The sequence below is a fragment of the Oncorhynchus clarkii genome, chromosome 25, assembly GCF_045791955.1.
Source record: "Oncorhynchus clarkii lewisi isolate Uvic-CL-2024 chromosome 25, UVic_Ocla_1.0, whole genome shotgun sequence".
Lineage (NCBI taxonomy): Eukaryota > Metazoa > Chordata > Actinopteri > Salmoniformes > Salmonidae > Oncorhynchus > Oncorhynchus clarkii.
This window is the reverse complement of record NC_092171.1, coordinates 10,670,012-10,682,785: the sequence shown is the minus strand read 5'-3', so window position 1 is coordinate 10,682,785 and position 12,774 is coordinate 10,670,012. Positions and strand designations below refer to the sequence as shown.

Sequence of the window (12,774 nt, the reverse complement as noted above, 5' to 3'; positions counted from 1 at the left end):
ATATGCGCTCGCACACACACACAGACGCGTACACACACACACCACATCTCATCTGTCCATTTTATGCTCTCTATTTTAGTCCAGTCATAATTATCTCTGTCACTCTAGTGCTCTTTCTCCCTCTCCTCCCGCTCTCTCTTTCTCCCTCTCCTCCCGCTCTCTCTTTCTCCCTCTCCTCCCGCTCTCTCTTTCTCCCTCTCCTCCCGCTCTCTCTTTCTCCCTCTCTCTTTCTACCTCTCCTCCCGCTCTCTCTTTCTCCCTCTCCTCCCGCTCTCTCTTTCTCCCTCTCCTCCCGCTCTCTCTTTCTCCCTTTCCTCCCGCTCTCTCTTTCTCCCTCTCCTCCCGCTCTCTTTCTCCCTCTCCTCCCTCTCTCTCTTTCTCCCTCTCCTCCCTCTCTTTCTCCCTCTCCTCCCTCTCTCTCTTTCTCCCTCTCCTCTCACTCTCGCTTTCTACCTCTCCTCCCTCTCTCTCATTCTCCCTCTCCTCCCTCTCTCTCATTCTCCCTCTCCTCCCTCTCTCTCTTTCTCCCTCTCCTCTCCTCCCGCTCTCTCTTTCTCCCTCTCCTCCCGCTCTCTTTCTCCCTCTCTTCCCGCTCTCTCTTTCTCCCTCTCTTCCCTCTCTCTCTTCCTCCATCTCTTCCCGCTCTCTCTTTCTCCCTTTCCTCCCTCTCTCTCTTTCTCCCTCTCCTCCCGCTCTCTCTTTCTCCCTCTCCTCCCGCTCTCTCTTTCTCCCTCTCCTCCCGCTCTCTCTTTCTCCCTCTCCTCCCGCTCTCTCTTTCTCCCTCTCCTCCCGCTCTCTCTTTCTCCCTTTCCTCCCGCTCTCTCTTTCTCCCTTTCCTCCCGCTCTCTCTTTCTCCCTCTCCTCCCTCTCCTCCTGGTGTACCCTTAACTCCGTCTCCAGACTGGGAAGAGCTCTTACAAGAGTGTAGTTCTCTGCTGGCTCCAATGGGTGGCGTTGTCCCCGCAGTCCCTGATGGTAATGTGTACCGTCTCAGGGTGACTGACTTAGCCCTGGACGCCTGCATCAACCTGGCCCAATGGGACAGAGCACTGGCTTATGGCACCATCACCCTGGAGCCTTACAGGTGGGTGTGTGAATGTCAGAAATGACATGTTGTGTAAAGTGAATAAAGGTGGTAAGTCTGTGTGTTGTAGCCAATGTCATCGAGTGACCCATGATACACTCTGCTCCGTATTGCATGGTTACACTGTTTCAGTCTCTACCAGACATTAAACACACAGAGGAATTCATACAATGAAAGCATATCCAAACGCACTTCAGCCCAGCTTGAACAAAAAGGGGAATCAATCAATCGACTGACGCACTTGATAATCCAAAAAAAGCTGTCCTTAGCCCAGGACACTTCCACATGTGACTATCCCAAAAGGGAGCGCTCTGTGTCTGCATTGATCTTTGTGTTTTCACGGGACCAAACAGACAGGCTTGCGTTTCGGCTTCAGATGCCTTGCCTTCATCAGAGCCTGATTTCGGATTGCTCAGAGATAACACGCTTTTATTTATCTTTCTTTGTGTCATTTGTAAGCATACTGACTGGTACGGATGCTCTCGGGAAAACGTGTAAAAAAAAAAAGAAAAAGCCAGACGGTGCTTTTGTTAGTTGGCAACTGGTGTGGCAAGTTTGGAACAATACGCAGGGCTGGTTTGTTTCTGTGTTGGTGGGAGTCACAAAAGACGCAGGGCCTTTTGGCAGCTTGGCATATTTTGACCAAATCTCTAACATATCACATCAGATGCTACAACCAAGATCATGCTATATCCAATGACACTCGGTTGAAGTATTCTCTCTCTATCTTTCTAAAAATGAAGGGGGGAAATAAAATGAAAAGGGGGAACAGGATTGAGACAACACAGGATCATTTTGATCTGGATTAAATGATTTGAAAAAACTGGGCCCAGGGCATTAGCATATATATATATATATATGTATATAAAATACATTCTAGTAGATGTAGCTAGCCCACAAAATATCTGATCATTTTTACACAGAGGACGTAACAGACTAAAGATTGTTTGAGTTCCTAATCATGTTTCCATGTCCAGAGGGAAATAGATGTAGTGTAAGTTGTAGTGCAACGTATATTTATTAAACAGGGTTTGGGGTCGAGGGTTAGGGGTCGAGGGTTAGAAGGTTTGGGTTAGAGTTGGGGATAGGGTTAGAGTTCAGGGTTATTCTCAAGTCTTGTTAAAGAGGGCCTTGTTGAAGATGGGCGCATGACCCTGGGCACAATGATCTGGAACAAACACAGACATTACATTGGGGTGAGTAATAAGCTCACAAATGAAGCATTTCAGTTAATAGTCGGTGGTAAGGGTTTGCGTTAGGGCTGAGGACCATGGGCGTTTCATTGCTCAACCTGTGACTTAGCCTGATCATAATGATCAGACCATATGACACACAGTATTAAGGGTCTTTCTATAAACTAGGGCACCCGTGAGGATCTCCTACACTGGACAACTTGTTACAGCTGTTGATAAGTCATTGATAATAATATATATTTTTGAATGTCATTACATTCTTAAGATATAAGGCGGGAACATAGCTATAGTCAATACAATTCTCGAGTTGATTTAAAACCTATGTTTTTAAAACCCTTTATCGTGGTTGGTGTCTTGACTGATTTGTCCAAAATTGTGTGACATAAAACATAACTTTTTCGTCTTTGCATTTATGGCTGCGTTCGTTATATCATATATTAAGCATTAATCAGTTCAATTAGAGATTGAACTTCAACCCTGTAAGAATTCTGGATCTAGCTGTCGGACAGTTTTTTGAATAGACATCTTAGAACTGCAGTGTAACTGTGTAACATTTAGTGTCTCCTAATGTTATGGGTTGAAAACAGTTTTCATGGTCACACAAATCCCAAATAATAAATACGATTGAAAAATCAAATGCTTCTAACCCGAAAGAGTCACCTTACCTTGATACTTCAAACCTAAATCGATAGTGTCATTAACGTGGCTCTTCAATATTTATGCATAATACAGCTGTTTAACTACGCCGGGATACATCATCATCATCATCATCTGATCCAGGAAGGAATTTTCTGAATGTCAGCCAAGTGACAAACAGCTGTTGTGATGGCGCATGCAATGCAACAACAGCCAAAGTGCTGGGGGACAAATGTGTTTGCGAGGAATGTCCAGAATATTTTGTGTCTCATTTGTTACCAGTGAAGACCGTTGTACCTGGATCCACGTTGGATCTAATATCCCTAGCGAATTGGTGTTGATCGTCTGTTGTTGTCTGCTTGATTTACAGCAGGGCCTCGTTAGATTTAGCAGAGAAAGTTTTACAGTAAGGAGTTCCTTGTTTTCATATGTTGACAAATACATTTTGTATCCCATGATTACTAGAGAAAATGGGCAAAACATTTCATGTGATTAAGCTGAATGTTGATCTGTTCTGTGGTAGCTCCACATCCTCCTGGGATCTTTGCTATGTCAACACCTTGGGAGTAATAACCTTGGCACCCACTGGTAATGTCACCATGGCATCCCTTGAACGTGTCACTGATTCCTACCCAGCATCCCAAATGGCACCATATTCCCTATATAGTGTACTTATTTTGACCAGAGCCCTATCAAAGTACCCTTTTTAATAGATTCTTAACATCTTTTAGTAACTTGTGGAGTGTATCTCTTGTCTAGACAACCCTACACAAACTCCAAACAGCTAAACAATCTGCGACTCTACCCATATCACACATAGTAGTGAGGTCAGATTTTTTTTTTAAGGCCCACGTTTGTGTATTTAGAAACTTCTACATACAATAAGCATTTAAATGTTGGAAATGACACATGCATCTAAGCTAGTCTTGTGAGGTACAGTATTGATTGGTTCTGAAAACATACAATGAAACAAAATAGACTTACCACACAGTGTAGCTCAGATGAAAGAAATGGGGGAGAAATATGGAAGACAATTTCAGTTTTCTGATAATATATTGACTTTTCTTTCAATTTCATGAATTTGCTAAAACTATTAGGAACAGCAGAATATGTATGTTCTATCCTTCTGTAGCATTCCTGTTAGTAGAGACCTTGAAGAGTAGGAATATGTAAATATATTGTTAAAAAGGAAGGCAGTTGCTGTCAGTAAAACATATGTTGGACTAAAAATAAGGTCATTTGAATTGTTGACAAAACACTATGTTATGCAACATAAATGGGTTAAACCACATTTCATGCCCCATTTTATGCCCCAGTGTTTGCGGCTACAACTGTATATACTCCAACATTCAAATCTCTTGAATATTGTCTTTGTCCCATCATCTTTAGTGTAAACTGTCTTTTATGCCTTAGCTACAATGCTAATGTTGTTTAAGATAATGTGTTCCAGAATTCTATAGTGTCCTGAAACTTTAGTTCATTTCTATTACATTCTAACTGAACAAAGTTATGTTCTCCACCAGAGCTGTGTAGCTGTGAGGCTTGGTCCTACTGTTTTGGCTGCAGCAGGAGCATTAGCAATGCTAAGTGGCTAACGGGTTGACTAGATGTGAGGCGTTAACTATGCTTAACACTAAACAAGCTCATGTTATGCTAATTTAAACCGTCTCTATTTGATTTCCACACTCCTGCTTATTCTGATGACTACTTTTCCCACACACCCCTACCAGTCTCAGAATTTTGGAGAATAATTTGCCTTTTCAAGTCATTCCCTATTATTTTGGGTAATTGTCTCTGCTATTAAATCTATGTTTTTCAAGCTCATCGGCTTTGATTACTGGAGAAAATGGGCAAACCATTTCATGTGATTAAGCTGAATGAATAATTTTCGAGCAGTGTGTTTTCTGTGCCGTACATGTAGCCTCTTCTGTGCTGCTAACGTCATTGTTACTGCTCAAGGCTGTGAATGGAACATTGCCTCCACTTCCTAATGTTTATTCATAAATTGAGCCTTAGATAACGTGGCCGCTGCCAGACAATGTTACCTAATGCTCAACGCATAATAAACTGTAGTGGTACTCTAGTAGCTAATGTATTGTGCAACTGTGCTTCTTAATCACTTACTGATGTGGAGGGTTTCCGCTTAAACTCACTTCAACTCTGTCATGGCTACATTCCCTGCAAGACATTTTTTTGTCTTTAGGACATCCCCGGGACATCACGAAATGGTCGCCTAAGTCGTCAGGATGTTGTATCATGGTCGCATGGAGGTTTTTGTCTGGTTCCCCGGTTTGTCCCAGGGATGTCCCCATGGATGTTTTATAGGACATTCAGTAGAACGCTTTTTCATTGGTCCTCTGGATGTTTGTTCCAGGATATCCCCAAGGACGGTTATCAGACACTCTTAGAACGTTCTGTCATGGTCAAGGGCCCATTAATGCACGTGGTTTGGTCCATTCTCCACGAGGAGGGGAAAAAATACGCCTGATCTGACAGTTGCTCCGGCATGTATCCTAAGAATTCACGAGAGATAACCACTATGCCCCCCTCAAAAACGAAATTGGGGTTCCAGAAAAAGAAAGAAAGGAAACAGAGACAGATACAGACATATTCTGGAAAAAAAAACTATGTTTTTTTCTGGAAAAAAAAGAGGAGGATTTGAAGGATTTGAAATGTAAGTCGGTGCAGACGGCCTGCTGAATTGAGTAGCCTAGCTAGCCAATATACCATGGACTCACTTGGCTCGGTCAGAGCAGTAATTATTAACATGATGATGACGAGCTACCACTAACAGCTATGGCTAACAAATTAGCTATTATTTAGATATTACAACTGTATTCCCCAATATTTGCGTGATATTTGTTAGCTAGCTAGACTAAAATTAAAACCTAACATGTAGCCTACCTATCCATACTGTAGATGATACTACTACTACTACTACTACTACTACTAATACTACTACTGCTGCTGTAGACAAAGATCCCAACGTGTGTCTACTACATGAAGTTGAAACAGCGGACCTTGGAGGTGAGGAAGTTGTTTTGTAGCAGCAGCAGCATAACTAGACCATTTTTTATTGAAAAGTTAGGCACATGATGACTTACACACTCTTAAATGCGTATTCTATTTGTTATGTATACTATTCAAAAGTGTTTTCTTTCAGTAGTAGATTTTTAGAATCGTAACCTTTTGAAGGAGCGAACATTAAACCTAAAATTCCCTTTGTTTACTCACTTCCTAGTGCCCAGAGCGCCCCATGTTGGCAGAATCTCAGCAGAAAGCTGTCAGACAGACTCACTGATGCAGTGGAGAGCAGGGAAGAGGAAGAGGAGTTAACTTCTTATGGCTGCAGGGGCAGTATTGAGTAGCTGAAAGGTGCCCAGAGTAAACGGCCTGCTCCTCAGTCTCAGTTGCTAATATATGCATATTATTATTAGTATTGGATAGAAAACACTCTGAATGATGTCTGTGAGTATAACAGAAGTCATATGGCAGGCAAAAACCAGAGAAGAAATCCAAACAGGAAGTGAGAAATCTGAGGTTTCAACCCAGGCCGTATTGAATTCACAGTGGGATATGAATGAAGTTGCACTTCCTAGGGCTTCCACTAGATGTCAACCATCTTTAGAAACTTGAATGAGGCTTCTACTGTGTTGTGGGACTGAATAACAGCTGAATGAGTCAAGTTACTGGCAGAGAGCCATTTCCTGATCACGTGCATTCCACATGATATCGACCTGTGTTCCATTGCTCCTCTAGACACAAAGGAATTCTCCGGTTGGAACTTTATTGAAGATTTATGATAACAACACCCTAATGATTGATTCTATACTTATTTTTATATGATTCTTCGACCTGTAATATAACTTTTTGAAATTTTTGTCCGAAGTAATGCTCGACCTGCACGAGCGTTTGGATATGTGTACCTAACGCGCTAACAAAAATAGCTACTTGGACATAAATAATGGACATTATCGAAAAAATCAAGCATTTATTGTGGAACTGGGATTCCTGGGTGTGCATTTTGATGAAGATCATCAAAAGTAAGGGAATATCTATAATGTGATTTCTGGTTTCTGTTGACTCCAACATGGCGGCTAATTGTATTATTGTTCTGAGCGCCATCTCAGATTATTGCATGGTTTGCTTTTTCCGTAAAGTTTTTTTGAAATCTGACACAGCGGTTGCATTAAGGAGAGATATATTTATAATTCCATGTGTATAACTTGTATTATCATCTACATTTATGATGAGTATTTCTGTTGAATCGATGTGGCTATGCAAAATCACTGGATGTTTTTGGTAGTAGTGAACATATGTAAACTCAGATTTTTTGATATAAATATTAACTTTATCAAACAAAACACACATGTATTGTGTAACATAAAGTCCTATGAGTGTCATCTGATGAAGCTCATCAAAGGTTAGGGATTCATTTTATCTCTATTTGTGCTTTTTGTGACTCCTCTCTTTGGCTGGGTGGTGACCTAACATAATTGTTTGTGGTGCTTTCGCTGTAAAGCATATTTGAAATTAACAGCAAGATTACCTTTAAAACGGTATAAGATACATGTATGTTTGAGGAATTTTAATTATGAGATTTCTGTTGTTTTGAATTTGGCGCCCTGCACTTTCACTGGCAGTTGTCATATCATCCCGTTAACGGGATTGCAGCCCTAAGAAGTTTTAAAGAGTAGCAGCAGTACCATTGAAGGAGTGACAGAAGAGACTGAACAAGCAAGTAATAAGGGAAAGGAAGAATATGGACAGATTCGAAGTGAGGAAGATGAGGTTTTAGATGATCCAGCACTGTGGCCAGAGAAAGTACAAGACCATGAAAGAGAAGCTATTGTTTGCAGACTAGCCAACAGGTGTGTTGAGGAGACAGAACTGTATAAAATCATGCCCCCAGACTCAGAAGGCAGCCATTCCCCAACTATTTACAGGACAATGCAATCTCACAGATGACGCAATCTCTATTGCACTCCGCACTTCCCTTTCCCAACTGAACAAAAGGAACAACTACGTGAGAATGCTATTCATTGACTATAGCTCAGCGTTCAGCACCATGGTACCCTCAAAGCTCATCACTAAGCTAAGGATCCTGGGACTAAACACCTCCCTCTGCAACTGGATCCTGGACTTCCTGACGGCCCACCCCAGATCCTGGAGCCCCCCCCGCCCTCTCCTGTACTCCCTGTTCACCCAAGACTGCATGGCCAGGCATGACTACAACACCATCATTAAGTTTGCAGACGACACAACAGTGGTAGAACTGATCACCAACAATGACGAGACCTGGCCGGGTGGTGCCAGAATAACAACCTATCCCTCAACGTAACCAAGACTAAGGAGATGATTGTGGACTACAGGAAAAGGAGTACCGAGCACGACCCCATTCTCGTCGACCGGGCTGTAGGGGAGCAGGTTGAGAGCTTCAAGTTCCTTGGTGTCCACATCACCAACAAACTAGAATGGTCCAAACACACCTAGACAGTTGTGAAGAGGGCACGACAAAGCCTATTTCCCCTCAGGAAACTAAAAGATTTGGCATGGGTCCTCAGATCCTCAAAAAGTTATACAGCTGCAACATCGAGAGCTGGTTGCATCACTGCCTGGTACGGCAATTGCTCGGCCTCCGACAGCAAGGCACTACAGAGGGTAGTGCGTACAGCCCAGTACATCACTGGGGCAAAGCTGCCTGCCATCCAGGACGTCTACACCAGGCGGTGTCAGAGGAAGGCCCTGAAAATTGTCAGAGACCCCAGCCACCCCAGTCATAGACTGTTCTCTCTGATACCGCATGGTAAGCGGTACTGGAGTGCCAAGTCTAGGACAAAAAGGCTTCTCAACAGTTTTTATCCCCAAGCCATAAGACTCCTGAACAGGTCATCAAATGGCTACCCGGACTATTTGTATTGTGTGCCCCCCCCCTCTTTTACGCTACTAAAGAAATAAAAACAACAGCCAAAAAGACAGTGAAAAATAACAGTAGCGAGGCTATATACAGGCACCTGTTAGTCAGGCTGATTGAGGTAGTATGTACATGTAGATATCTGTAAGTAAGCATTTCACTGTAAGGTCAGCGCACGTGACATAGACACTTTGATTTGATTTGACATTAAGTCAGCAAACGGAAGAGAAAAGGTGCAGAGAGACTGGCTTATTTATAGCAAGAGTATCAAGGCATTATATTGCATTCCATGTGTTCTTTTTTTCTCATGTGCAAAGTTCACCATCATCCAGTTCTCTGAATAGTAAGGATGGCTGTAAGATATCATCAGGAAAATGGCGGAGAATGTATGACAAACTACCAGAGCATGAGGATGGTGTGTCTCACAAGAAGTGTTTCTGGAAATGGACATATCTGCAGCAAACCGTAACAACAGCTACAGGTATAGACAGTCAGCTGCAGAAACAAATCCAGCCAGAAATGTATAAAAAAAGAGACTTCTAGAAAGTATTTTGGATGTGACAGAGTATTTAGCATCTACGAATCTGCCATTCCGGGGGAAATCACTCAGTCTTGATGATGCGCATAATGGATATTACCTAGGCTTACTGGAACTGTTGTCAAATTATGACCCGCTATTACGTGAGCACTTACAGAAAGTCTGGGACAAAAACAATGGAGCACGACTGACTCATTACCTCAGCCCTGAGAGACAAAACGACTTCATAGGAATATGTGGTCAAAGGGTTTTTGAAAACAGTACTTTATGAAAGAGAAGATGCAATCTATTACTCAATACTTTATGAAAGAGAAGATGCAATCTATTACTCAATACTTTATGAAAGAGAAGATGCAATCTATTACTCAATACTTTATGAAAGAGAAGATGCAATCTATTACTCAATACTTTATGAAAGAGAAGATGCAATCTATTACTCAATACTTTATGAAAGAGAAGATGCAATCTATTACTCAATACTTTATGAAAGAGAAGATGCAATCTATTACTCAATACTTTATGAAAGAGAAGATGCAATCTATTACTCAATACTTTATGAAAGAGAAGATGCAATCTATTACTCAATACTTTATGAAAGAGAAGATGCAATCTATTACTCAATACTTTATGAAAGAGAAGATGCAATCTATTACTCGGTTATTTGTGATGTAACTCCAGACATTTCCCATGCTGAGCTAAATGTATTATTGGTGGGATATGTACACAGACATAAAGTTCAGGGAGCAGGTGAATGGGGAATAATTGAACGTTTTCTTGAATTTAAAGACTTTAGTGGAACGACAGGCAGTGAAATTTCTGAAATGATTTTGAGTGCATTGGAAAGGCATGTCATTGACATAGCAGACTGACATGGTCAAGGCTATGATACTGGTGCAAATATGTCAGGGAAAGTTAAGGGAGTTCAAGCACACATACTGGAAAAATAATCCACTGGCCACATACTCACCTTGTACCTCCCATACTCTTAATCTTGTGGGTGTACATGCAGCTCAGTCGTGCCCAGAAGTATCCACCTTTTTTGGCTGTGTGAATCGTCTTTACAATCTGTTCAGTGCCAGCCCAGAGCGATGGGCCATTCTCAAGTAAAAGACTGGCTGCTGTCTTAACCGCCTTTCAGTCACACGATGGAGTGCAGGTAGTGCTGCGGTCCGACCAGTGGCAACTCATTTACCATCGATCATCAAGGCCCTAGATGTGCTTCTTGCTACCTGAAGCATGACAAACGAAGCCAAATCTGAGGCAAAAGGTCTGAAAAGCTACTTCATGTCTTTCAAGGCAACATGATGCTGCCACCCCCGTGCTTCACGGTTGGGATGGTGTTCTTCGACTTGCAAGCCTCCCCCTTTTTCCTCCAAACATAACGATGGTCATTATGGCCACACAGTTCTATTTTTGTTTCATTAGACCAGAGGACATTTCTCCAAAAAGTATGATCTTTGTCCTCATGTGCAGTTGCAAACCATAGTCTGGCTTTTTTATGGCGGTTTGTGTAGATGTGTAGACTTTCCACTGTAGAGTTTGTCATCTTATCATTGATGAGAATGTCTCAGATGACAACCGAACTAACATCATATTCATTAAGTATCACCACATATGTTCAATTGTTCGGATTACCAGAATATAGTTCATTTCCCCCCACCTACTGATGTTCCCAGAATCTCTATGTTAACCAAGGGTTTTGCAAATGTAACCTCAGTATGGTAGAGTGAGGATGAGGTATTTATGACTGTCATAAACCAATGTCATGACAGTAGAATGGGATACATTTTTGTACTTTTTTTCATACTGGTTCCCCTTGGGAATTGAACCCGCAACCCTGGCATTGTAAGCACCATGCTCAACAAACTGAGCCACATGGGATCCAGCGGTAGGTTTGGCGTCAAAATGAGAATGCATGAGCGGACTAGAACTCCATATCTACAGTAAGACAGGTATCATCAGCTAGATTCAGCCGCGGGACGATTTATTTTTTGAGCGGATGGTCCGGGGACCGGAACATATTACGAATAATCATTTCAAACCTTGCTTACATTTGCATTTACACTTACATGCACCCAAGGGTTTACCAAAAACAGGGCACACTTTTTTGCTATTCGTACAATTACAACGTTGAACGTCCCAGCCCTATGAAATGTCCCCTTGTGGTCATTGAATGTCCCGTGCGTCAAAATTAACGCCAGGCGAACGTCATGTTTTATGGTTCCCAGAACGTTCACAGAATGTCCGTGAGATAACATCTCCCCGAAACCCTTAAAAGGACCTAATGGGAATGTCACCTAAAGTCCTTGTTTGCTGGGTAATGCCTTAAAACGGTTACATAACAGATGGCATAAACGGTTATAACCGTATAACAGTTTCTTTGGCTGATTTTGTAGGCATACTGCTAGGCAACTACCTGAAGAGGTAAGACTGTATAGCAGAAAGGAGAGTCTCCCAGAATCAGTACTACTATTGTGAATGCTCCTCAGGCTTGGATATGAATGGCCATTTCCAGCCTTCTCTACTGCCTCTGAGGAAGAAACCATGCAAGAAGCCCTCTACTTTCCACACACGCAGACCCGCTATTATGGGTAGTAGTAGTATATACAGTATGTACAGTGGGGCAAAAAAGTATTTAGTCAGCCACCAATTGTGCAAGTTCTCCCACTTAAAAAGACGAGAGAGGCCTATAATTTTCATCATAGGTACACTTCAACTATGACAAGACAAAATGAGATTTTTTTTCTCCAGAAAATCACATTGTAGGATTTTTTATGAAAATGAAATGGAAAATTAGTATTTGCTCAATAACAAAAGTTTCTCAATACTTTGTTATATACCCTTTGTTGGCAATGACAGAGGTCAAACGTTTTCTGTAAGTCTTCACAAGGTTTTCACACACTGTTGCTGGTATTTTGGCCCTTTCCTCCATGCAGATCTCCTCTAGAGCAGTGATGTTTTGGGGCTGTTGCTGGGCAACACGGACTTTCAACTCCCTCCAAAGATTTTCTATGGAGTTGAGATCTGGAGACTGGCTAGGCCACTCCAGGACCTTGAAATGCTTTTTACGAAGCCACTCCTTCATTGCCCGGGCGGTGTGTTTGGGATCATTGTCATGCTGAAAGGGATCATTGTCATGCTGGTTCTGGGATTTTTGCTCACCGTTCTTGTTATCATTTTGACCCCACGGGGTGAGATCTTGCGTGGAGCCCCAGATCGAGGGAGATTATCAGTCTTGTATGTCTTCCATTTCCTAATAATTGCTCCCACAGTTGATTTCTTCAAACCAAGCTGCTTACCTATTGCAGATTCAGTCTTCCCTGTCCTTTGACAGCTCTTTGGTCTTGGCCATAGTGGAGTTTGGAGTGTGACTGTTTGAGGTTGTGGACAGGTGTCTTTTATACTGATA

The 12,774-nt window shown here is 42.1% G+C and overlaps 1 protein-coding gene across 1 annotated transcript in view; it reads left to right on the top strand.

Moving 5' to 3' along the window:
* Nucleotides 1-12,774, top strand: part of LOC139384039 (SET and MYND domain containing 3) — a 187,823-nt gene that overhangs the window by 148,437 nt on the left and 26,612 nt on the right. Inside the window, exon 10 of the mRNA XM_071128671.1 lies at nt 901-1,084. Within this exon, the coding sequence (XP_070984772.1) occupies nt 901-1,084 (184 nt within the window). The remainder of the gene's footprint in view (nt 1-900; nt 1,085-12,774) is intronic.